Genomic DNA, 26,900 nt, shown 5'->3' with positions numbered 1-26,900 from the left:
CTAGGGTAAGGTAATCTTTAGCCTGATAATGAAAGTTGATGTACGTTAGGTGTTAGCTGCTGTATGATAACGTGTAGCATTTTGATGAGGTTTAAAATAAGGTAATCTAACTGAATAATTAATAGTAATTACACCAACCAACTTGAAACTATTATAGAGTACATGTAGGCTCCTATTTTATAATTGTGATTTGTAAAATTTTATAAAATAATAAGCATTACTAGCAATCATCATTGCTTTCAGCTCTTCCCTTTTCTATATGGGGTTGCTGTTTTTAGTCAGCCTTCTCCATCTTCCTCTACCTTGTACATCTTGTTTTCTTAGACCCTTTTCCTTCATGTCACTCAATTATTTATCTTTCCACCTGAATTTAGGCTTTTCCTTCCTTCTACTCTCCACCTCCATGTTCATTACCCTTTTACACATATGTTCATATCCTCATGACATGACATACTTTTTTTTTTACTAGCAATAAACATGTTTTATAAGGTATATTTCCAGGGAATAAATGATAACGTAACCTCCTGGAGCAGGTATTACTTTTTCTAATTTAGATTATTTTTTTAGAAAAATTGTCAATTCCACAATTCAGCGTTTTAAGATTTTCAAGGCATTACACAGTAATACCTCTGTATTCGGCCATAATGTTCCAAAAAGTGGGTCGAATACCGAATAATTTCCCATTATAAATAATGTAGAGGTGAATAATGCATTCCAAGCTCCAGTAGATGTATTAGCATAAAAAGTGAGGCAGTTATGTAGTTTTTACACAAACGGGAAATGCAATAACACAAACCTCAATAAAAGTGAAAACAGAAGTAACTTTAACATAAGAAAGCTTAGCTATTTGGTTGCGATATGACAGCGTAAGTGGATGGTGGTGTAGGGAGAAAGATAGGAGTTATTGCAGAGGGGGGAATCCCCTTCCATAAAAATTCTGGTAGTTGCAGTTTGGTGTTTTTTCCCTTTTCTGTTGCTTTGGGGCAGGTTTTTCTTTAATTAAAAACTGATTGAATGTTTGTCGCATTACAGTAATGAGATGTAACATTATCATTGAAAAGGTTCACAGCCCTATTGGTTATTACAGTAACAGGATGAGTTTTTTTCAACAAAAACTTTTACTTCTCTCCATTTAGCATAGATTTCTAGTGCCTTTTCACAAATACATTCTTCGCTGGTGATATCACCTCGTAACTTTCTCATATATAAAGATAGGTTGCAACTCTACTTCCTCAAGTACCCGAGGCTTTTGCTTCGTGAAAGTAGTCTCTCCTTTAGCAACATTAGCTCCCTTTATTATTTCTTTGTTCTTTGAAATTGTCGGTATCGTCGACTTACCCATAGAGCATTTGAGAGCAAGATCCTAAATCCATTCCCTTTCCGTGCTTGGGAATTATTTCATTTTTCAGTTCAATAGTTGTTCTCACTTATCCTTTTTTCTTGACCACTTTCACTCTTGTTTTTCTTTGGACCCATGTGTAACTGCTTTGTTAGAGAATTGGTATTTTACACTTAACTCTTTTATTGAAACCCGATTTGTTTGGTCTTTGAGATGTTCAAATACCGAGGTCCTTCTGTGTATGAAATTAAAATATTTAAGAAGATCAAACCCTTTTGGTACAACACTTAGTTATGATTGGCTAAAAAATTTTGCTAAATTTTAGGTACTAAGGTACTATGATCTTTATGCAGGGTATTTAGAATTGGAGTTTAATAAAATATTGAAAAAGCAAATTAAACAATGACTAGGTTAAGTAAAATTTGGAAATCAAATTGTCTGAAATTACATATAAAGTCAGGCTATATATCAGTTTGGTGAGATCATTTACATTATGGACTTGAATCATGGTATGACAAAGAAACAATATTTAACAGATTTAGTAGATTTGAAAACAAAGCCCTCAGAAGAATATTGGGAGTTTATTGGGCGGATAGAATTAGAAATTAAAATCTTTAAGAGATTACCCGCGTGCCAAATGTGGATGAGATCATGATGAGGGGTAGATGGAGAGTGTTTGGACATGCTCTTTGGACTCCTTAACAGAGATTAGTTTATCAAACTTTTAGCTGGGCTCCACAAGACACTAGAAGAGTTGGAAGACCGAGGCCGCCTACATGGCTGAGGACTTGAGTGTGAAGGAAATGATGAATGGAGAAGGATTGATTTAAAAGCTTAAACGGGCAAAATCTAATTGAGCCCCTTTGCGTCAATAGGCATAGGAAGATATGATAATGAGGATCTCGCACTGTACAGTACTTTATATGAAACTAGATTTAATACTATAGGTTTTTTCTTGCTTTAGTCCAATTTTCACTTTAATTCAAGAACATACAGCTTGAAAAGAGGGGATATGGTAACAAATCTCAAGTACCAGGTATGGTGAGCAGTGTAAGGCAGACTGTATGTGATGTACCCTTAGGAAAATACTACTAACAAGAAATTTTGTTTGTTTTTGGACAGGGTTATCTAATTCGAGCATTTCTCTGCATAAACAAGACGCTAGCTTATCGCCGTCCTTACCAATAATGACGTCAGGTTATGGACAGCAAAATGGTGCACAAAGGTAGGACTTGAGTATTTTTACATGTATGGTTTGTTTTTTACCTATTTTTTCCTTATTATTTAAAGATTCTTTTGATATTCTGATATCTCAGTGGAAGATGAAAGCCACTGTCTTGAAAATATTGAATTCTGTCTTTATTGATAATCATAGGAATATGAAAAGAGTTTGCTGGTGATGTCATTTTGAAAGAAGGGATGATGACTTAATTCTATAGAAAAATATGAAGTTGGAAGAAGTCTGTTGTAGTACTTCTCTAAAAGAAAGTCAAAGGTGGTGGGTACGATAAGAAACATTGAGAAGGGTCGAAGGGGTTAGCCATGTTCTATGACATAAATGCTCAATGAAGACCTTAGGAATGCTCAAAGATGAATGTTTTTATGTTTCACAGTGGTTCATCATCCTATAGTGAAAGTATTTCTCCGATAGGATTTTATTGTACTGCAATCTTCCTCCTTGTTCTTATTGCATTAAAAAAAAATATGATAAAATTAGAAATGGGAATGCCTAAAACCCATTTATTGATCTGTTTTCTGCATGCATTTCATTTGTTTGTATATTTTCTTGGTTTGTTAATTTCTCTCTCATTTTTTATCTTATTTTGTATTTTTCTAATTTCCCCTATATTTGAATTGCGTTTTCATCATAGAAGTATCTATGGAATTTTTTATTTCATTGAACATGGAGAATACTTTGTTACACAATACTGTGTTAAGAATAATTGTTGGAATTTATTTTTTTATATTAAAGTTACATATGATGTGATTGAAGAAGAAAAAGTTGAGAATCTGTTTTAGCTACTTGATTTAGTTTTATAATATGTACAGACTTATAGTACATTCCTGCTCCTATCTTTACAGCAGAGCTGGTAGTAGTCCGTTGCCAATGGTATGCTGCACGTGTCCTAAAATTGCCGCAGACGACATGTGTAGTAGTCAGGGCCATCAGCTCATCCCGGAGGATCAGGCTCGAGATATATTGAGTAGTCAGCTTCAAACGACTCGTGACTTAACCCTTAAGCAATTACGGCATGCCATGAGCATGAGGGCATCCATGAAAGAACGTTTAGAGAGAACCGTGCATAGTGTAGAAAAGTTTGTAGATGAACTTCGTAGAAAGGTAAGGGTGTGTGAATTATATAAATGCTCAAGTTTAGGATAAGCTTATCTTTTTGATGAAGCAAATTTTCATCACCATTGAATTCTTTTTCTTTCCCTATTCACTTATTTTATCCAGTATTGCCAATTGTATGGTACTGTATTTTATGTTTTTAAGTTGGTAAATTTTTATTTCGCATACAGTAGTTTATCTCGGTTATAAAGATTTGCATCAGATTTTGAGTTCCTACAAGGAATACAAACATTTGTTCTTTCAGCGAGGTAAATATAGTTGATTGTTGGTTGAAGCAATTTTCACTTTGAACTAGGCTACTGGACAGTACAGACATACTTGTCTGCGGGTATCTCCATCCTCATTTGGCTGTCTTAATCTTTTGGATTGCCTTTCAGATTGAATAAATGCTCTTACTGACACTTTTATGAGAGATATTAATGTTATTAGTAAAGAATATGTAGTAGGAGTACTTTAGTTTTATGTGCTATCTGCTGTTATCCAAGATACTTGTTCCTTTTGGTTGGCATGTCCAAGAACGTGGATCTAAGGAAATTGGTTTTCCATAGACATCATTGATACTCTTTCTGAGTAAGGATAGGATGTTTGCCTTTTTCCCCACAGTTTTTGCTGATACTTGAAGGTTATAAGATTGTGATCTCTTTTTCCAGTGAGTATGACATCATCAGTCTGCACCACACCAGAAAAGACTTAACTTCTTCAATCTCCCTTTTCTCAAGTGTCTTTGCTTCTTTCAAGAACAAGTAGAAGACAAGAAGGCATGTTTGAAGAAGTTCAGTAAGACCTATCAGTAGGAGTGGTGTATTGTTGACTCCTACTGTTTTGTTCCCCGTGGGACAGACTGTGTTGTACCAAATATGTTCTGCTCGAAAAAGGGATGCCAGTACAGTACGTTCTTGCCACGTTCGCCTGGGAAGATGGTACGTTCTGGGAATGTTCCCCTCCATGAGTGTACGTATTGCAATATAGTACAGTACAAGTTACACACACCCTGCAGGCAGAAAGGGCTCCCTTATATGATTCTCTCTCATATATTTGGAAACAGTGTTTACTGAAGCGTTATCGGCATGCGCTGCTACAACTTTTACCTCTTCAACTGTTGTGGAAGTAAGCAAAGCACAAGACTACATATTGATACGAGATTCTCAAAATATTGACAGATTCCTTTTGAGTAATTTTGTGGGATTAGAAATGCTGTACCAAAACCCGACCTTCCTAATGGGAAGGGGTCTCAGTACGAGTTACAGGAGCGTAACTTCTTCCTTGTTCTAGATCTCATGTGAGAGTGAGACCAAGCACAAGCACTGCTGGTCAGGATGTCGGCAGTCGCCTTCATCCCTCCCCTGCCTCTGATCATTCCAGAGGCAAAGCATGCACACCAATAATGAGAACTGCCCCCTAAAAATCTGTCAAATGTGAAGGAGGGTTTTCGGGTAATTCCTCTGAGTGATGCGAATCATCCCTGACCGATCTCTCCCCGCATACACTTGGGGGAAATGGTACATATTGTGAACATGTCTTCTCTGGAAGACTATCCTTGTATATTCTCGTCTTACGAGAGGTTACGTATCAGGAATACTTTCTTTCCCGAGAAGGTGTTTTGATTCGCGATACAGGTGATCACACGCTTAATACCATTGCTGTCTTGTGCGAGAATGGTAAGGTCTGCCCTCGTCCCCTTCCTTAAAAGTACAATCATTAAGCAGATTAAGTGATGACATTAACATACTGTCTCGTCCCAGCTACTCAATCACCATGTACACAATTTCTTGGCCTGTACTTGGTATTTTATGGAGAGGGTGTTATGCCTGTGGACTATATTCCGTCAGCGGGACAAAATGTCTCTTCACAACTCCTGGTCTCATACCAGGTGTAGTACCTGTATGTGCTGATAACTTGTCCACATATGTAGATGATCCTAGTACATACCGGGAACATAATTGTTCCGTAACCGAAATACAAACCACGCTATTTACAAAGGGTTATTACTTTTAGCGTAGCTGAAATGGCGAGCCATTAGAATTTAACGAGGGTGTATTACCCCCGCGCTAGTTAGCGGGGGGGTAGGGGAGTGGTAGCTAGCTACCCCTCCTCCCCCTCACACACAGGTGAATACTCACTTTCACTTTTGGCTCGGACTGTGACAGACGTGTCTGTCTTGGTCCTCGCTTGGCAGCCATTGTCTGTTTTGTCTTTACTTAATCGCTTACTTTTCTTTTACTCAATATATATGTAAACATGTTTTCATGTTTGTATATATATTTGAGTATAGAAATAAGTAAGTTTCCTTTTCAGATGTGTGTGTGTAGTGTACGATATCTACGTGGAGGCCTCGGCAGTTAGGCCACCACGGCCTAATTTTATGGGTTGCGATCGAGTTTGACTTCGGTCTTTCTCTCTCTCTCTCTCTTGAGGTCGTTCACCCTTTTACTATGTTTTACTACGCCCTTGTAGCTTCCTTCCCGTGTGGGTGGGGTTGCTACGCCGTACATTTTGTCTCAATTAGTTTATGAATCTAATTGTAGTTGTTATTTTTTCAGCTTGTAGAACGATTCCTTTCGGGGTTTTCGTTTTTTTCTTTAGTGTTCATTCATTTTTAAATTACATAATTACATAGTTACATAATTATAATTGTTATAATTCTGTTTTGGTTACAGCTCTCCTTCCGCGAGTGTAAGTGGTTGTGAGGGCACGTGCCTGTTGTGTAATTCTTGTTCCTTTTCCTCGGGATTCCTCTTCGGAGCCTTCCCGGGGGAATGAATGTGTACTAATATTATTTGTTTTATTTTTTTACAGTTACCGATCTAGTTCGTTTCTGTAACATAGCAACGGTGTGAGCTGTCTGGTTGAGTCCTGGGGATTCGGCTGTTGCTGCCTCCCCCCTTGTATTGTCGTCAGGGGCGTGTCTCCTTCTACTGGTAGTACTCCCGTGTCGACGGACAGCTCTCCAGTTCATTTTAGAACAGTCAGGAGGCTTGCCTCCTTGGGCGGATAACTTTCCTTCCGAGGGAAGTTTTTTCCTGTCCAGGCTTGAGCTTTTCCTCTTTTGGGGGGTTCTTCTCTTGCCTTTTTTTCGTGCGACTATGCTCTTGGTGCTGAGCGGTCGCACCTGCAGTTTCGCTCAAGGGGCTGGGCAACTGCAGGAGCTCCTCTTCGGAGGATTGCTCCTTTTAGGTCACTGGCTGACCAGTCTCTTCCACGAAGTGTTTCTCTTTCGTTCGCGAGAGAGTACACTCATAGAGACTCCTCTTCGGAGGTTTCTTCTGTTGCTGTTGCTGTTGGCCTCCCTCGCCGTAAGGCCCACCGTCCGCCTCGTCGTAAGGGCCTCTCATCTCCCTATAAGGGTGCTTGAGGCGCCTTTTTGAATCTCCGTTTGCAGCCTACAACTTCTTTTTCTCGATCTTCCGTCTTGGTGCAGATGGACAGCAGTCTAATCTCGTCTTCCGACGGGCAACGGTCTTCCCGACGGACAACGGTCTTCCCGACGGACAGCGGTCTTCCGACGGACATCAGTCTCCCGGCGGACAACGATCCCTTCGGGGCAAAGGGTTGCCCCCACGGGGGTTCTTCCCTTGCGTGTCAGGGTTTCCCTGCGCGCCCTTCTGTTCGTCAGCGCTCTCCTGTTCGTCAGCGCTTTCAAGATGATCTTCCCTGCGGTTCCTGTTACGTGCCCTGTGCGCCCACGTTCGCCCTCGCGATCTAGAACTTCGGTTCAGGTCGGGGTCAAGGACTCTTCTTTGCGCAGGCTTCCACGCGTAGCCTTCTGCTCGTCAGCGATCATCAGCTCGTCAGCGATCATCAGCTCGCCAGCGATCGTCAGCTCGTCAGCGATCATCAGCTCGCCAGCGATCGTCAGCTCGTCAGCGATCATCAGCTCGCCAGCGATCTCCGGATCGCCCACGTGTGTTACAGCTGGCACGCCAACGTTCTCCAACACTTCTGAAGGAACATGGTTCGCCAGCTACTAGCTCAACTGCGAATGCTGATCGCCATCGCGCGACCCTCAACTGCAGATGCTGATCGCCATCGCGCGACCCTCAACTGTGGATGCTGATCGCCATCGCGCGACCCTCAACTGCGGATGCTGATCGCCATCGCGCGACCCTCAACTGCGGATGCTGATCGCCATCGCGCGACCCTCAACTGCGGATGCTGATCGCCATCGCGCGACCCTCAACTGCGGATGCTGATCGCCATCGCGCGACCCTCAACTGCGGATGCTGCTCGCCATCGCACAACCCTGAACGATTGCCCGCTTACGCATGCTGCTCCTCATCGCACCACCCTGAACGATCGCCCTCTTGCAGATGCTGATCACCATCGCACCCTTTCACGCGATCATTCACCTGCGCATGCTGCTCGCCATCGCACAACCCTGAACGATTGCCCGCTTTCGCATGCTGCTCCTCATCGCACAACCCTGAACGATCGCCCTCTTGCAGATGCTGATCACCATCGCACCCTTTCACGCGATCATTCACCTGCGCATGCTGCTCGCCATCGCACAACCCTGAACGATTGCCCGCTTTCGCATGCTGCTCCTCATCGCACAACCCTGAACGATCGCCCTCTTGCAGATGCTGATCACCATCGCACCCTTTCACGCGATCATTCACCTGCGCATGCTGCTCGCCATCGCACAACTCTGAACGATTGCCCGCTTTCGCATGCTGCTCCTCATCGCACAACCCTGAACGATCGCCCTCTTGCAGATGCTGATCACCATCGCACCGAATCACGCGATCATTCACCTACACATGCTGCTCGCCATCGCTTACCGCCAGCGATCTTCTTCACCTACGCGGCAGCACGATCCCTCGCCGTCACGCCCATTCGCCTGCGCGCCTGCGCGATCGCTCGCCTGCGCGCCCGCGCGATCGCTCGCCTGCGCGCCCGCGCGATCGCTCGCCTGCGCGCCCGCGCGATCGCTCGCCTGCGCGCCCTCGCGACCGCTCGCCTGCGCGCCCGCGCGACCACTCGCCTGCGCGCCCGCGCGACCATTCGCCTTTGCGCGACCGTTCGCCCTCGCGCGACCATAGTTCGCGGCGAATTCCACAGCCGGTGGTAGCAGCAGGGACGCGTGCTCCTAGGCGGCACTCGGGATCACCTCCATCCAAGCACAGGTTGGTAGTGCAGGACGAAGACAGGTCAGTACAGCATTCTTCCCACCTTCTTTTCAGGCAGGAACCGTCGTGTCCTCTCCAAGGATCGCCCGATCCCTTTCACCTTAGCGAGGATTTCGGACTCTGTGTCCTTGGAGCAGCAGACATGGTTTGATCCGCTGGCACGGGCGTTAATGAGGGTTATGAAACCAGCACTCACCGGCCAGGGTAACAAACCAGCGGCTGTCTCTCCTACGCTGAAGAGAAAGAGAGGAGTGGACTTCGTGGTGACTTCCCCCAGGGCGAAGTTGGTTCCCAAGAGGTCGGTCTCGAGGGTCCCCTCTCCTGCACGAGTACTCTCTCCTTCTCCCGCCCTGGAAAATTTTTGGCGGGGGGTCTTTCCGTTGAAGATTTCTCCATCGGACAAGGGGTGACTGCTTACCTCTTCCTCTGGGAGCTTACCAGGTTCTTTCCCTCCTCGGTTACGGCCCGAGGTTTGGTTCAAGGAAGCTACAGGAAGATCAAGGGTACTTTCCTCCTCTCGAGCTCAGGCACCTTGGCCTTTCGTCGTTAAGTATCTACTTGCGGACAAGCTCAATGTTGTACCATCTGGACGCACTGACTGAAGGCTTCCTTCGGGTGTCTCATCTGTGGAGGTCAACGACCTCAGACACCCTTCCATCCTTGAGAAGAGTTTTGTCTTTGCCCAAGGACAGAGACTTAAACATCTGCTGTGCGGAGTAAATCGACTTCCGGTTTCACTCCTCCAAGGCGCTTTCTTCCAGACTCTGCAGGGCTCCAGCTCCCTTTTCTTTCAACCACGTCGGCCTAAGTTATCGGCTACGACAACTGGGACAAGGTGTCCAATTGCAGTTTCCTCCTGTCAGGAACAGATGGCACGGGAGACTCCCCCGGGGGGGCATAGTCCTAAAAGGAGTTCACGAACTCTAGGATTGCAGGTTTTTTCGCTGGGAGGATGCTTAAGGTTACTCATCCGAATGACAGCTTCCCGATGCCCATTCCCGCACAATCTCTGTGAGTAGCCAAGGATATCGCGCCTGCCGTCTCTGTCAGCGAATTCAGTGTCTCTGAACCTCTATGCCATAGCATCAGCAGAGTTGCCCGGTTGGGCAGAATGATCCATACCTTAGGCGAAGGTCTTCCTTAGGATCATCGACGGCTTCACCCCCTGCCCCCTCAGTCGATCCTTTCTTGTAAGGAAGGATCTGAGAGGGGATGTCCATAGTCGACCTCTCAGCCCTGATCAAGTTTGTCGAACAAACTTCGGCCAGCGTAGACCAGCAGAATCGATCAGACTGGTAACGAGGCGACAGGACTCCTTTAACCCTGGATCGGAAGGACGGGTACTTTCAGTTTCCATTCCATCCATCTTCCAGGGTGCTCGTCGAATTCAGCCTAAACTGCAAGTATTCCTGCTTATGATGCAGTGTGGCTATCCCGCCGTGGCATAGCAGGTTTGTTTCCCCAGAGAACTCTCCCTGCCTTCCTCTTGGCCGCTCAGGTGCAGACTTCCGCCTCCTCTGCTGTTTGGAGGGCTGGTCAACTCCGGTAGGCTCGGGTTTCGACCTTCTTCAGCGCCGGGAAAAGCTTCCGAATGCTGACCATGAGTGTGGGCTCATGGTATTTTCCTTGGAGCCTTCTCTTCCTCTGCCTCAACATCTGGAGTATCTGGCCATGATATTGAGTCAACCGCCTTACCACGTTGGAAACCCCGCTTCTCGTCCGTCCAGCGAGGTTAAGCAACGTCGGTACTTGGATGGGTGACCACCTGGGGACGCCAGATTCTGTTACCACATCCTCCGAGCCTTCCTTTCGGTTGACTGTGGCAAGACTGAGGAGAGTCGCAGTACCTGTTCTCAGTCAAGCAGAGTTTTCAGCCCTACCTTGGAACGTTTCCTAGTTCTTCTTTCCTCATTGACCCGTTTATAGTCCGAACGGTCGCCTCAGGATAAGTTCCATGTGGGGCGATCCAAGTTCCGGTGGCTTCAGGCAATGTTTAACCGGACTCCCTGGCCCTATGGGACCAGCGGAACTATTAAACCTGCAATGGGTGTTGACCTATGGAGCCTCTTGATGGTAGTGGATATTCTCGTCCTTTCCCCACATTCTTGATGCGGTTCTCGGACTCGTCAAAGGAAAGGGGGGGGGGGGGCATGTTCCGGTCCAGGCCTATGGTCAAGACCTGAAGGATACCTCTCCATCATTCAGGCAGGCTTAAGGGCCTTAGTCTGGCCCCTCTTCAGATCCTACCGCTCCTGCCAAGTCGCCCGTTGCGTGTCGACTTCATGCTAACCAGCAGGGGACGCATTTTCACACCTTCACATCTTGCAGTAGAGATACCGGGATGATTGAGATTCTCTCAATTCCACCATCGGCTCTCTCATTCCAGGCAGGGGAATGTTTCTCTCAGACTATCCGAGCAGAGCCTCATAGAGAGAGTGTACCTAGGGGTCTTTGACCTTGGGTAACCAGCAAGTGCTGGTCTGGGGGACCTGATCGCGACAGCTTGGAACCTCAAGCTTCCGCTAGTTTTCCCCCCAGTCTCAGACCCCGAGACTCTGGCAAGATGCATTCCGGTGATGGTGGGACAACTTCGACGCCTGCGTCTTCCCTCCTTTTTGTCTGCGGACAATGGGTCTCAACAAAACCAGGTTGTCTGTCAACCTTTCAATGGGAGAGCTCCACTGGGACTATGCGCAGAACGGTTTCTGGACCCTCTGCTTCCCCTGACGGAACTCCCGGGAGAGCTTCTCCCACGGCGCAGACTACTCAAGCAACCACACTGCGACATCTCTCCCGAACCGGGGCGTCGCTTCGGCTTCATGCCTGGAGACACTACGCCTCCTCCTCTAGAAGAGACAACCCGCTACAGTCGCGGTACGGAGGTCGCGTCATCTGCGATAGTCATCCACAGGGGTCTCCCAGGCAAAGTGAAGAGTCTAAGGTGGTTGGTGCCGTGGGAGATATACCTCTTCCCGTGAGGCCTCTTCTCCAGCAATAACGGTCTTATTGCCTTTCGGCGGGAGGAAACTCCTTTCCGCTCTTGGCAATGAAGCCTGTCGCTCAGCCTTTCCCTGACCTTCAGGCTTAAAGGAATAACTTTTTCCTGCCCGCTGGATCTATCCTCGCTCATGCGAAGCTACGATCGTCCCTGCCCTAGTCGGAGGAAGACCTCCAACTTGGAGCATGGCTCGGACTTTTAGTCCTTTAAGAGATCTTCTCAAGACCCTTTTACGACAGGCCTCGGATAGTATTCCGCCTTGGGTCTTCTGCTCACTCTGGCCACGGCCAGTGTGTAAGCAATCTTCTTAGTCTCTTACTACTCCCCCCTTTCTAAGGAAGAGGGGAAGGCAACATTCAGGCTCGCTCCTGAGTTGTTGGCTAGACTCAGAATCTGAGGGTCCCGACCCTTCGGTCCGATTCATTCAAGATTTTGAGTCTCCATTCTGTGTCTGATGTCCCAAGACCTTCTCTTTCTTGCCAGTACAGGAATCGAGAGGTTAGCGCTGGGAACAGCTGCAGTTTGGCCTCAGTTGCAGCCGATTTGGGAACACAAGGAGAACATGGGGGGAGAGTCACCAGTATACCTCTTCAGCCCGGACTCAAGGACATTCATCTCGACCTGTCTTCAGACCCTCCCCCGTCACGTCGCCCTACAGCACGATGTTGGATACATCGCAACGTCCCTCGCCTTCGAGTAATACTACTCTGTGACGCAGGTGCTACAAGCTGGAGTCTGGAAGCGTCTGATGACCTTCGCAGCCCGCTTCCTGCAGGGCGTGACCCACAGGAGTCTCGATACGTTTTCTATCGCTCTGTGGTGGCTACACAACAGCTGGTCTAACCTCAGGCTCCTTTTTGGACAGGTAGCAGAAGGTTGAGGGCATTGTTATCAGGTTTTAGTCTGCATGAACGAAAGAAGTATGTCTGGCTCTTACTTCTTTCTTCATCATCCCCTCTACGGGGAAGCAGCATCCTGGTCTCTGCATAGCTGACCTCGAACCTCTGCAGGTAAACCATGCTTCCTTGTGTTCCGAGTATTGAGTCAATACTGTCGCGTCCCCCATACCCTGACGAGGTGGTATTGGGAACGTCCTAACCCAGAGTTCCTTCTGGAACTCCAGGTCAACTGCCTAAGACGGGTCACACTTCTTCCTTCACACACAAGCTTACGTAGGCCACATGGTTCCTTGCGGTGCAAGGAACTTGTGAGGTGCAGGGACTCCTTTTCTCGAGTGCGACTCACTCGGATTCTGAGTCCCCGGGTAAAGCCAAAGCCAGTATGGCTGGGGACTTTCCACCCTTCCTAAGGGATAAGTCACCCTTTGTAAATAGCGTGGTTTGTATTTCGGTTACGGAACAAATGACAAATTCGAAGATAATTTGTATTTTTCCTAACCATACAAACCTTAGCTATTTACACATATTTGCCCGCCAGCCCTGTCCCCCAAGACAAGTCCTACCTCTAAGTGAAAGTGAGTATTCACCTGTGTGTGAGGGGGAGGAGGGGTAGCTAGCTACCACTCCCCTACCCCCCCGCTAACTAGCGCGGGGGTAATACACCCTCGTTAAATTCTAATGGCTCGCCATTTCAGCTACGCTAAAAGTAATAACCCTTTGTAAATAGCTAAGGTTTGTATGGTTAGGAAAAATACAAATTATCTTCGAATTTGTCATTTTCAGTGTATCACTTCTTAGATGTTACGAGATCTAACACCTGCCTTTTTTTCAAAGTGACTTTCAGGTCACCAAACTTCTGGTATATACTTCATTCCAGCTTTTACAAAGCACGATATGGTGGCAGATGAACCTGTGGTCGTTTTCATTGCAAGTTCTTCCATTTATGAAAGCTGAGTACAATATGCTTCTACTGCTTTCCCTTTGTATTTTGTCTTCACAGGAATGTTCCAATTGTGTGCTTTCCGGGTTATGTCCCACACATTATGATCAGAACTCACACTCCTCCTCTGGATGATTGTTAGTTTCGAGTCACCAGACACCTTGTACACTTAGTACCTGTTCCTTCCTAGTACCTCCAGTCCAGAGATCCTTCAACGCTCGAGATCTTCTGATGCGCCGAGTGTTTTCCACAACCTGGACCTTCCTACACTCTAAACCGGTTCAGAATATTCAGCCTTCAAGTTCTTCCATCTTGTTTGTCCTAAAGGGATTGGAACAGGTAATTTCTCAGATCTGATCCTAGCAGTCTTACAAGCACTAAGATACCACATTGTGCTTGCACAATTTTAAACAGGATCTTTCTAAACCAAGGATACACACACCTGAGATATGGCTACATGCTTCCTTTACCCTCTGATGCAGTTCAGTTTTTGAAGAGTTGAAGGAGACTGGTCAACTTCTGTTCGACCCTAGGGGGAAGAAGGACTTTTTAAGGAAAAACGATACCTGTGCATGGTTCTTACAAGAATGAGTGGATGCACTACCGGTTGGAATAAGGTCTCCGCCCATCTTTCCCCTTCCTTGATGATGTTCTTTCTTTACAGAAGAGTGAGATGCGGTGAGGGCTAATACTTTTCCCCATGAAGGAAGAAGTAAACAAAACAGGATAGCCCATCCTGCCGAGTTCCACGAGACATTGACCCATGTGTCCTCAGGGTTTTGCGGGAGTAGTAGTGCTGTGCCAAAACCCACGTCTTGAGAATGGTTTTTGGTAAAGACCGAGAATGTGCACTACTGGTCATGAAGTTGGTCGTTCCCATCGTCCCTCTCCTTTGATATGTTTCGGTGACACCATCGTCACTGTCCATTGATTCAGTAATTGAAGCATTTACAATAAGAATCCGATGAAAGCTTTGGACTTTGTTCTCATCATTCAGGGGCCTGGGTGGGGGATCAGCCTAAGCAGCTTCCTGTTAGACTACTGGTTGGGTGCAGTAGTATATGTTGCCTCAACCCAGAACTAAACATTTCCAAGATGCATTAGAAGTATTCTGACTTAATCTTCTTGGGGAGAAGGAAGAAACTTTCCTGACGGACGCTACAGCCAGCTTTCCAGTGGGCCTTTGAGCTCTGAAGGAACACAAAGGAGAGGAAAATATTTGAAGGCTTGCAGGAGAACAACTTAAAATCATTACAGGTTCTTTTAATAACTAAGCTAAAATATTCCAACAGCAACCAATGAAATATGGGAAATGAATATAAAATGAAACTCGCAAAAAACACATGTTTATTCACAAACTTAGGAAGAAAATCACTGTTACTTCTGTTACTTTAGCTGACAAATCAAATCAATCGAAAGATCAATAGAAAAGGGGAACAGTCAAGAAGGTAGAATAATACTTGAGCAATGTGAATAGTTTTCTTCAGCTGTTGAGATGGTATTGTTACGGAGACTTCAGGCTTGAGAATTTCGCAGGACGGCTGAAGTTCAGATGAAATTGGCACACTGATTTTGGATTCAAAGACATCACAGGAGGGTGGCATCAAGATGGGACATCAGAAGTCTTCTCTAAGAATTCGATGATAGTGTAGAACTAATACCAGGCTGTAGGCAGTGTTGGTTAGTTCTCGTCACAAGTAGGGAGGGCTGTCTTCTATAATTTGTCTCTTCTCAGCTATAACAGGATTTTGGAGATACAGTAGGTGTTTGTCGTCTGAACGGAAGGTTGGACACCGTCTTTGTCAGAGTTTTGGACTTTTCTTATTCTTATCTCATTAGGACGTTGTTCCTATCTGCTTCGGGCATAGTTCCTCCTTTGTCCAATCTCCTGTGGACAATCTCCTCTTGAAGTTTATGTACCGATGTATGTGTAGCTAATTACAATGGACTGTCGTCATTTCCATATAACGATTTTCAACTCTGCGTCCTGATTGATTTCCTCAAAGACTCCCACTTTGATAACGCTGCTAGAACAAATTCCTGATGCAATTTGGATCTTGTGTTTAGCCATAAGAAAGTTGCACCACATGTCTACCCTTGACAATTTTCATGAACGGGATATCCCTGCTGACTACTGATTAAAGCGATGACATCTTGGTACAAATAAGACAGTTCCCTTATGGCTGCTGGTACTCTTCATTGAGGCTCTTGTTTGTTTCCAAAATGCGATGAAAGTGAGGTGATGACAGCTTTGACCAAACATTGCAGTAGTCAAATCTCGTCTTCCTGCTCACACTGGGAATAAATGCGTTTGTCTGTTGTAATAATATATGCCTTCAATAATATTGCATCTACCCATGACATCCAGCTCTTTATAATAGTCTCTTCCTGTGAAGTCAACTGACGCCTGGTGACAAACTTCTTCCCGTTCAAGACGAGGACAGCAAGTATCGTATGGTCTGCAATCAAGAAGACGACTTGTGTAGCTCGTGAACCTGAAGGACATGTTTTCAAGGCTTTAATTATCAGTTCAAGTTCATCATCACCTTTTCTGGTGCATCATCATCATCATCATCATCTCCTCCTATGCCTATTGACGCAAAGGGTCTCGCTTAGATTTTGCCAGTTGTCTCTATCTTGATCTTTTAATTCAATACTTCTCCCTTCAGCACCACCTACTTCATGCTTAATAGTACTCAGCCATGTAAGCCTGGGTCTTCCAATTCTTTTAGTGCCTTGTGGAGCCCACTTAAACATTTGTGAACTAATCTCTTTGAGAATGCAAAGAGCATGCCCAAACCATCTCCATCTACCCCTCACCATGATATCATCCACTAATGGCACTTGAGTAATCTCTCTTATAGTTCCATTTCTAATCCTGTCCTGCTATTTAACTCCCATTATTCTTCTGAGAGCTTTGTTCTCAAATCTACAAAAGCTTCTAGATATTGTTTCGTTGTCATACCACGACACATGTCCATATAGTAATACTGATCTTACTAAACTGATATATAGCTTGAATTGTATATGTAATTTCATGCAATTCCATTTCCAAATTTTACCTTAACCTAGCCATTGTCTGATTTGCTTATCTTTCATTGAACTCCAATTCTAAAGACAATGTATTAGAGATCTCATTTCCTAAATATTTAAATGATTTTACCTCAGTGTATTCCTTTCTCCTTCCAATAATATTTCATCTTCTAATGCATAGTCGGTTCTCATCATCTGTTTTTCTTCTATTTATCATAAGCCGAACCTCCTGTGATATTTCATGCATTATGGTAAGCAAGCATTGCAAATCCTGTGGTGTTCTGCTAATAAGGACAGCATCATCAGCATACTCTAGGTTAGCTAATTTTCAATTACCAATCTGGTGCAATCCTTCTCCACGATCCCCAACTGTTCTTGCATTACAAAATCCATGAGGATCATAAACAACATAGGTGACAACACATTCCCTTGGAGTACTCCACTGTTCACTTGAAATTTATATGAAAAGACTCCACTAACATTATCTGTTCTGGTGCGCATACTCAGTTGATATTCGCCTTCTAAGTTTTCTTGACAATTGACTTCTGCCCCCCTCCTGTAGGCTATGCTCCAGGATTGAGACAGTTGACTTCCTTTTGTCACAATTTGAGAATTGCGTTGAATCGGTATCCCAATGGCATAGCCTGGCAGAAGATAGAGGATCGGAATGTTGATAGCACATTGAACCTTTGTATCAGGAAATTAATGCAGTTGTTCCCCGCAAGATCAGGATCTTTTGAGTACTGTATATTTTTTCTGTGACTAACCTTATCCTTTGAGAAAATGGTCTCCCATGCTTGTGATCCCTTCAGAGTTGTTGGAAGCATCAGTGGCTAGCACACAAACCTCACCTCCAGAGATCTTGCCATTTACAAATAAATCCGAGGAGGGTGGGGGCACACCTGGAGTACTTAAACACCTCATGGATGTGGTTCGCAGAAGTAGTGACAGATCTCCTGCTTCTCAAATTAAGCATGTCTAAAATCATCATTGTACTAGGGTAGGAATTTATGAACAAAAACATTGAAGTGCCTCACATATTGAAGACATCTAAAAATACATAATACAGAGTATTAGCAATACCTGTCTGTATTAGCAGTACCTGTAGTACTAAAAGAAATTTTGAAGCTTATCAGGGATAGACTTTGCTAACATTTCATATTTACCAAAATATTTTTAAATGGAAAAAAATCTCATCTTAAGCTATGCTTAAGGAATGCTACTACTAAAAGTATTAGTGTGTGGGGAATGCATACGGTCTTGTACTACCTCAAAGAGTAATATAGATTTTTTTTTCCCCTTTAGTACTTTCAGAAGTTTTGGCTACAACATTTGGCAGATTTACTCTGGAAAATTTGTATGGTTTTATCATGATTACTACTTCTGTAGGATTGTATTGTGTAATATTTCACTGGAGGGATATTAAGTTTTGTGTAGTAGTGTGTAATATTTGCAGTTGATTTTGGTCATGTGTACTTTGACCTCTTGTAATTGTAATGAAAGGTAGAGATTGCTTAAAATAGAAATTCTCATTAAATATAATCAAAAGTACACTGCAATTACACATTACAGAATGTGTTCTGGAAGACTTTTATGGTTAAAGAACAAATTAAGACTGACTAAACTATGTACTGTTGATAAGTTTTTGTTTAAATTGATCTCATCAAACCTTATTTTCAAAATTGTAGGTAGAAGGGGAGCAGCTTGAAGAAGCAGTATTACAAGAGCATCTAGCTGACCTAACGAGGGCTAGCGAGGCCCTAACCGACGAAAATTCGTTACCGCAGATAATTGAATCCCTCCAAACTGTAAGTATTTGTTATAACATGATTACTCATGGTTTTTATTTTTCAAATGCTTCACAGAAATCTGGTAATTTTTTTTTTTCTCTCTCTGAATCCTAGAATTATGTTGCAAAATACATTCAAGCCATTTTGATTTCTTCTATGGACAGAATCTGAATCCTAGAATTGGGTTGCAAAATACATCGAAGCTATCTTGATCTCTTCTAAAGGCTTTTAACAAAATCATCATTTCATACTAAGGAACAAGTTGAAAAGAATTTTGTTCTAACTATTGGCTAATGGAATGGTTATCTAAATCACCATTAACAGGCATGTGTAACATATCCAGAAAATGTACTAGTGTATGTTCAGTCTCAGCTAGGTAGTTCCACAGATTAGTGGCTGTGAGGTCTAAAGGTAATCTATGTGTAATTTCAACTGGGTTATGTAAAGTATATTGAGAAGAAGTGCATCTGTCACTAATTCTAAGTTTATGGGGAAGTTGAAGTGCAAACGTTTTTAATTTAGTGGGTTCTGGAAAATTTGGAACCAAGCCCTCTTATATTTTGTAGATGTAGTAGAATTTGATAATGCTGCAAAAGGTATATTTCAGCCATTCACAGTAGGGGAGGCAAAGCAAATTGTCAACCTTTTTGGCAAAATTCTGTAGTACAGTAAACCAATTCTTAATGCCATTAGCCATATTAGGAATCTTTATACAGGATGCAACTTTTAAGTCTCATATCTCATCAATGGTGTAAATAACTAACAGATATATCAATCCACTCAGAGGACCTCATTGAGGTAATACCTCACCTCTTCAGAAGTGGAACTTTTCCGTTACGTTTATTTCATCTGCATATAGTCTTTTTTTCTGCTTTTCTTTACTTATCCTATCAAAAGCTGATCTAATGCCCATCTTCCTTTTTGTGGTGTTTTCTGTGTGAGAGAAAATGGAATCTCTTTCATTTCCTTCTAAAGTGTAAAGGTTAGGAAATTTGAATATTGTATCTTTAGAAACTGGTTATAAAATTCATTGTTTTAGAAAATTATTTTTCCCACTATTGTTTTGTTTTATACCACTGAATTTTTTTTCAGTGACTTGTATACATTATTATGTAACAATTTTTTATTAAAGATTGATTTTTTAAAATATTCTTAAACTTTTTTTTTTCCTTTTCAGGTCCATTCTTACAACTCCATTATTTCTTCCCAGATTAATCAGTGCGCTGCTATAACGGCTATTAATAATGCGACAGAGGCCATAGTAATAAAACTGAAACAGTCCGCATTGGATACGGTGCTTTCATCGATAGGGTTCAGAAATGAGGAAGCCTTTGTTATGAACTCATCTTTAGAGCAACATGCACTGTATGGAAATAACGCAAACGTTTTGCTTCTCTATATGCTGTCTGATCTTTTATCGTCTCGAATGCTGCAACTTAACTCTGTTAGTCCGATTAGTCCGATAAGTCCTAACCAACAAACTCCCATTTCCGTTGCTAGCTCATTGCAGTCCCATATGCCCCCATCGATTACGTCCACTTCGATTTTAGATAGTAGCCTCGGTTTAAGTCATGGTAAATTAGGTGGTTTAAAGAGCCATGAAATTAGTAATATAAATTTAGAGCACATATTGCAGACAACGGAAGCCATTGAAGCAGGCTCATTGCTCGGTTCCAGTGATGGCATTGCTGGAATGTCTGCTGGTGCAACTGGTGTTGGATCCAATTGCGTAACATCTGCCCTATCTTTAGGGTTGTCCAATCTTTCTCTTCTTGCATCGGAACCCTCTGAAAATGGCAGAGAAGAACTTGATTCATTAACGGACAAGAAAGAGCCCCATCCAGTGTCGTATGTAGATGCTGCAAAGAAACCAGCGAAGCCAACTCCTCCTCCTCCTACTCCTCCTGAGAATTCCGCAAAGATGCCCATTGTAAAGCCTGTGTCGCCAATGGTAAAAACGGGTAAGTTCCCCCATTGTTGGATGGTATTATCTGTAGATGGAGTGATGTTGGGACGTATTGTGTTTGAATTACGGCCTGATAAAGCTCCTAGGATGTGTGGTAATTTTGTGGCTTTATGTACAGGCAAGAATGGATATGGTTATAAAGGGACACATTTTTTCAAGAGTGGAGAAGGTTTTCTTGCGGGTGGTGATGTAGAGAATGATGATGGCACAGGAGGGTATTCAGCGTATGATAAAAGCACTTTTGAAGCAGATCTGTGCCCTCTCAAGGATGAAGTTGGTATGGTGAGATTTAAAGGCGTAGGTACTAGCGATTCAGGGCGTGGCATGATAGGTTCACAGTTCATGATATGGTGTGAGGATAGGGAATTTAAAAAGTTTTCTTTCAGTTTAGTCTTTGGCAAAGTGGTTGATGGTTTAGATGTGGCCAGAAAAGCTGCTGCCTTAAATGTTCAAAAGGTTTCAGTGAAGGTAGAGCAATGTGGGTCCGTGTGACTCTCTCTTTTCTGGTTAAGATGCATGCAATGTGTCAGGTTCAATTGATTATTGGAATGACAACATTTTCATACAATACAAATATGTACTAGAAGTGCCTTAATAATGTGTCTTTCTACACAAGCACTATTTAAAGTTGTGCTCCAGTCCACTGATTTGTTAGTTTGGGAAGTTGCTCAGTATTGGGTTTGACAATTAGTTTTGTATATCAACACTTACTAGGCCATAGTACAGTATAACCATTTATATATCAGGGTAATAATGTGTTAAGTATATATTTTCATCCATGCTCAACTGAATAATGTTTTTTTACTTTTATAAAAGACATGCTAGGGCCAGTTGAGTATACTTTATTATTCAGCAGTATGTGTTATGAATTGTCATAAACTTTCGTTGTCATATAAAAAATATGGCCATTAAAACAAGCAAATAGATACCAAAGCAAACAGTTGTTCGTTTTAAGGTTTATGAAGATTCCTGGTTGGATATAACCCTCTTACAAGTAATCCGTAAATGCTCATCTATGCCTTTATTGAATCTCGGTAAATTTTGAAGTACAACTGTGCTTTTTTATGAAAGGATTCTTGAAAATCAAATTTTAGCCTTGAAATTTAACGTTTCCATTGCATTATGTTATTTTGCCTCTTTCATATCCATAACAGATTTTCACAAAAGTTTGGAAGGTAGTTAATCATCAGAAAATGAAGGGAACATTTTTTGTGTTTTATTGGATAGGGAAAGGGGATTCCTGTAGATGGATGTTTTGTAGGCAAAGTTGGACAAAAGTTTTTCCTATTGTTTATTTAGGAAAAGTTCAGTTCAGATAGCATAATGCAGTGCTTAACCTTTTTTTTTTTTTGTAAGTAGAGAAGGTTTTGATATCCAGTAATTTTTTTAAGTTTTATCAGTTGTGTTTTCATTATATTCATGTAGGATTGGATATAAATTTTAGATTGTTATATTTGCTCCAAATGTCCTTGGTTAGTCAGTTTAGTTTTGTTATTTGGTTAGTAACTAAGTCTATTGACATGTGCTATACAGAATTTGAATATATTTTTCAGTAAAGACATTTTTAGTGTAAATTTGCAAGAATATAGGGTGAAAGCAATTTTGTTGCAAAGTGGTTAAATTCTACCATTCCAGTCATTTTATGATGGCAAAAGTCCCCACAAAATCAGTTCAGTATTACAGTATATAGAGGTTGAAAAACCTGTTATGAAATGTGATCAAATACTGCTCGTTTAGAGAGGATGGTCTTTTTACAGCCCCTTTATAAAAGACATAAAATACAGTTAGTATTACTGTTGAACATTTTCTCATATGGTTAGCAGTGTGTTTAGATAGTGCCTTTATTTTAGGACATTTTGACCTCTATGAAACATGAAAATTAGGTAAAAGTATTGTATTTATCAATTTGTATTACAGTACTGTAATGAATTTTTTATTCAACTGTCCAAAAATCCTTTGAATAAGGGTATAGAATAGTTTATATTTTTTGTACTCCCGCTCAAACTCTGAAACGTGTTCATATTAACTGTTGATTTTAATTTACAAGATTGGCTTCATTTTAAGGAGTATTTTCCATGCATTGATGTAGGTTTTTTTATTTTTTACTAGGACATGCTCTGTTTTGGGCACGGCAGTTATGCTGTCCTCTTGTCTAATGTTAAATACTCAAGATACATTAGGTATTTCTGAACTATGGTTTTGTTTTAATATGAAAGCTGAAAAGTACATGCAAAAATAGGTTTTTTTTATGTTTTTAATAACTTTTTAAGGTCACAAGTATCTTGTGTTTATTTACCATAAGGGCATCAATGGTTGACATTTTATATTGTTTTCTTATGTATTATTTAGTTCGCATCAGTAAGTTTTCCTTTCACCTATTTTTTGTGTTTGGAGTTTAATGAAGATGGCTGAAAGATTAGCAATAGTTTAGCAGGAAATGGTTGCTGAAACTGATTGCTTGTGAAGTCTAATTATTAGAAAACGTATAATCAGTTTGGATATAAATTGATGGTAGGGTTTTGGTAATGCTAGAAAAATTTTGAATGCTTTTCGAAGATTAGTTGCTTTACATTGGCAGGTTGTATAATAGTGAAGTTTTAAAGTACAGTATTTGGTAGTTTTACGAAAACTTGGCATTTTTCTTTCGCTTTGGTATTATGTTTGGAAATTTGGGAACTTCAAAATCTTGATAGTTTTATGATCACTTACTGTAATGTGTTAACTAATGAATTTTTTTTGTTACTGATAGAAATATGTATACTAAATATGAAATTAAAACCTACATAGAATATTAGACTAAATATTTGTGCTCTGAACACTACGCTATATTATACAGTACCAATGTTGCTCATGTCACTCAGGGTCAAAGTTGATATCTATCATGGTGATTGGAAAGACAGGACTTGCTTGCAAAGTTTTAATGACTAAGATTATTTTAATAATCTTTTAGATGTCTTATATTTTTAGGCAACCATGGTACAGCATTTGAGGATTCTAAATGCTAATTTGCCAGATGAGTTTGTTTTATAATTTTTTTTATATTAGACTGGTCTTTTTGTTTCTTTTATTCATCAGTCTTGTTCATTAATTGAGAAGCTAAAGTTCTTGACAATTGCTGCATGTTCTGAAATTACATACTGTATATGGCAAGCACAATATTACATTTACTTTGGTACTGTATAAGGAAAACATCGGTCACAGAGTATAGGTGTTACATTAACCACCTTTAAGTAGTTCAGCATCAAACTTTATACTCTGATAATAATAGTTACTTTAGACAATTTAAAGGAGAATGTTTTTAGTTGAAAGTGGTAATTTTTTAGGAGCATGAAAGTCAAAATTGAGTGGTAGGATGACAAAGGGCTATGTTATATTCTAAAACAATCTTGAAACTTGAACATTCATATCAACATTAGCCACATTTAAGGAATATACTAATTAAGGGCATAGAATTTTGTATTTAGCAAAGGGTACAGTATAGAATGTCTCTTGATCAAACAAATCATTTGAGATTTGTTAAAAAGAAAGCTATTTTTCTTTTCATTTTCCTACAATTTTCTTTATTACTTTTTGTTTTGTAACACTTGCCTTTATTTAAGTGGAAAAATAGCCCAGATTCAAAGTATTAAATATTTCTCTGAACCTCCCCTAATGTTCATGTTGCTTCCATCTTGAAGTTTGGCATGTATTTGGCATTTACCCTCCAAAATAAAAATGCCCCGTTTTCTTTCCTTTCAATAGTCTCGTCAACGATCTGGGTGAATGTAGATCGACTGCTCTTTACTCCACTCAATTATTTAGGTTCTAAAAGTGCTATTTAGGATAATGTTTATAAGGGATATCTTATCCTGGATTTGTTTGTAATTAAGGTGTAAACAAGTCAGATGAAAGACATTAAGGTTAAGGTTCATGATTTTTAAAATGAACTACAGTTTACAGTTCTTGATTTTTGTTGAAACCTTTCTTTGGTAGCTTATTGGAAATGTCCCTGCATGGCAACCTGCTGGAGAATTGGGGTTCGAGACCCACTCAAGCTCAATAGTTTCTTAGAGCATATGCAACCTCGTCATCCTTGTGAGCTAAGGATGGGGGATTTGGGGAAGCCTATAGGTTTACCTGTTGAGTCATCAGAAGCCAGTGCCTGGTCCTAGCATGGGTGGAGAGGGTCCTTGGGCACTGGTCAGTCTCTGGGGCATTGCCTCTGTCCCTTGCCTCTGCCATTCATGTGCGACCTTTAAACCTTAATAGTTTGGCGGCATATCAAATAGGTATTGCTAAGAATTGTCTAGATAAATCATGGTTTGCTTATCAAAATTCATGTGCTTTAAATGCTCATTATTTTCCTTTTAGATCACACTGATAAAGTGTACAGTATTTAGACAAGGATTTTTAGTGTTACTTGACTAAATAGTCTAGCCTAATAAATGAATTTATTTTTTAATTGTAAATGTCTTATAACTCGCCTGCATTAACGGACCCCCCTCATCTGAGTGTACGAGCCATCACAATGAACATTGTGGGAGTTTCATAAACGTAAATACATTCTAAATATATTTCTTTAATTGCCTGATGTTCATATACTGTACATGCCCTCTCTCCCTCCCCCTGATTAATGATGTCAAGATAATTGGAGATTATCAAGCATACAAGACAAAAGCAGGTACGAGTGACACTCGTTATTACCATTAACATCTTGATTATCTCAAAAGAAAGGAAAGAAAACTTTTTTTTTAACTTGATATAAGCAAAGCTTCAAAAGAAACAATACTAGCGTTGAGTATAGAAATAACAAGTTTATTATTAAATTTTTAACTTTTACTATACTGTAATTACTGCATTTGCTTATAAGATCGATACATTCCTTGTCAATTGTTGTAATAGTATTTATCAACTTGCACCTAGATTTTATTTAAAGATTGCTAGGTTTGTGTCTTGGGTTACATGCTACAAAATGAATCAAAGTAGTTATGATTGACTAGTGTTGATTTAAAAATGTGAAATACTGTACACTTCAACAGAAATTTGTTAGTTTATTCAATAGTTGTAATTTGTTTTTCTGAGTACAGTCCTGTAGAACTGAGGTTTGTTTTACATTCATTGTGTTAAAAAAGAACTTTTTCTTGCCTTTTAACTCCTAGTCATGCAAAGTGTCCCTAACTGCCACAGCTAAGTGACCCAAACTATAAATCTAATTTATTCTTAGTCAACCATATCTGTCTTGGGACAGTCATTTTTGCATCCAAAATATTAGGGTTATACAGTTTTATTGTAGGTGGTCCATAGGTTCTCAATTGTCAAATGAAACAAAATAACCTAATATACTATTACTACTTCAGTATAGTACTCTATTATTGAGCTGGAATCTTGAATTCTTTTAAGGTTGTATTGCTCATGTTTCAAGGCTTTCAATGTTATGTTTTCCAGTCCAACTTTGAGAGGGCACAGGTGTTAAAAGTTGAATTAAAAGATGTGAAAGATGGTGTAGCCATAATCGGAGTTAGATGTAAAATGGTATGGAAGTTAATGAATGTTGCCAGTATTAAAAGTTAGTTGTTATGGTGCTTTAGAAGTTATTTGTCATTTATTGAAGAAATTTATGATTTCATAGATTGTACATTTCTTTAATCACCCACCTAACCTTATCTATAAAGTGGAGTTTGGTTATAGATTTTCAGAATTTTTTTTCAGTACCCAAGTCATTCGATTTTTTAATATTGATATGCAAAACCTGTTTTTCTTTTTCTAAATACCATATTTATTATCATGTTAACTTTGATAGGTAATGTTAATTGTTGAAAAGTATTGACCATTATTTATTCATTGCGGTTATAAAAAAAAGAATGACATGAGAGGTCTAAAGAGATTTGATACTATATAATTATGTAAATGGTTAGTTACCAAATTGATTAAAGAAAAATTAAACTCCTTATCATTGTACACAAGATACTTTACTATTGTTTTGTATTATTTTTGGTTTTTGTTTTTGGGAATCTTAATTTTGTGAGGAAGATTGTTCAAGTACCGTATACAGTAATTCAAAATAATCAGTACAATTTTAAGTCTGTATTGTTTATATGTAATGTTTTAAATAAAAAAGAGACTTGTAATAACGTTAGATATATGAAAGCGGCTAAGTGTTTAGCATGTTGAAATGACATCGATTGTCACATTAATTGTTGCATATTGTTTCACACATTACTAAATATATACAGTTGACAGAGTCTTGAGTAATTATCTCTTATACACAAGTGGTAGGAAAATTGATGAGAATATGGTATGTTTGGATGTGTTTAAATAATCATGATTGCAATGGAAATACTTGTCATTCTTTAATGTCAAAGTCATTAAGTTATCTTTAATTCTTACATTGTCAAGCTCTTTACTTAGTAGCTGCTGTTCAGCTACGTATTTCAATATTGAATATAATAAAAGACTTAAGACATTTGATTTTATCAT

The 26,900-nt window shown here is 41.0% G+C and overlaps 1 protein-coding gene across 7 annotated transcripts in view; it reads left to right on the top strand.

Annotated features, from left to right (window-relative positions):
* The window catches only part of LOC137632978 (uncharacterized), a 129,323-nt gene that overhangs the window by 81,569 nt on the left and 20,854 nt on the right, over nt 1-26,900 (top strand). For 5 of the 7 annotated variants that reach the window (XM_068365120.1, XM_068365122.1, XM_068365121.1 and 2 more), the window contains exons 7-10: nt 2,462-2,564; nt 3,422-3,680; nt 18,377-18,496; nt 19,656-26,886. In XM_068365120.1, coding sequence (XP_068221221.1) covers nt 2,462-2,564; nt 3,422-3,680; nt 18,377-18,496; nt 19,656-20,936 — 1,763 coding nt within the window. In that variant the 3' untranslated portion in view covers nt 20,937-26,886. Of the gene's footprint in view, nt 1-2,461; nt 2,565-3,421; nt 3,681-18,376; nt 18,497-19,655; nt 26,887-26,900 lie in introns of those variants that run through there. The other 2 variants (XM_068365123.1, XM_068365118.1) reach the window with 2 other exon arrangements.

The sequence above is a fragment of the Palaemon carinicauda genome, chromosome 42 (assembly GCF_036898095.1).
Source record: "Palaemon carinicauda isolate YSFRI2023 chromosome 42, ASM3689809v2, whole genome shotgun sequence".
NCBI classification, from domain to species: domain Eukaryota; kingdom Metazoa; phylum Arthropoda; class Malacostraca; order Decapoda; family Palaemonidae; genus Palaemon; species Palaemon carinicauda.
This window is presented reverse-complemented; position numbering and strand designations above follow the sequence as displayed.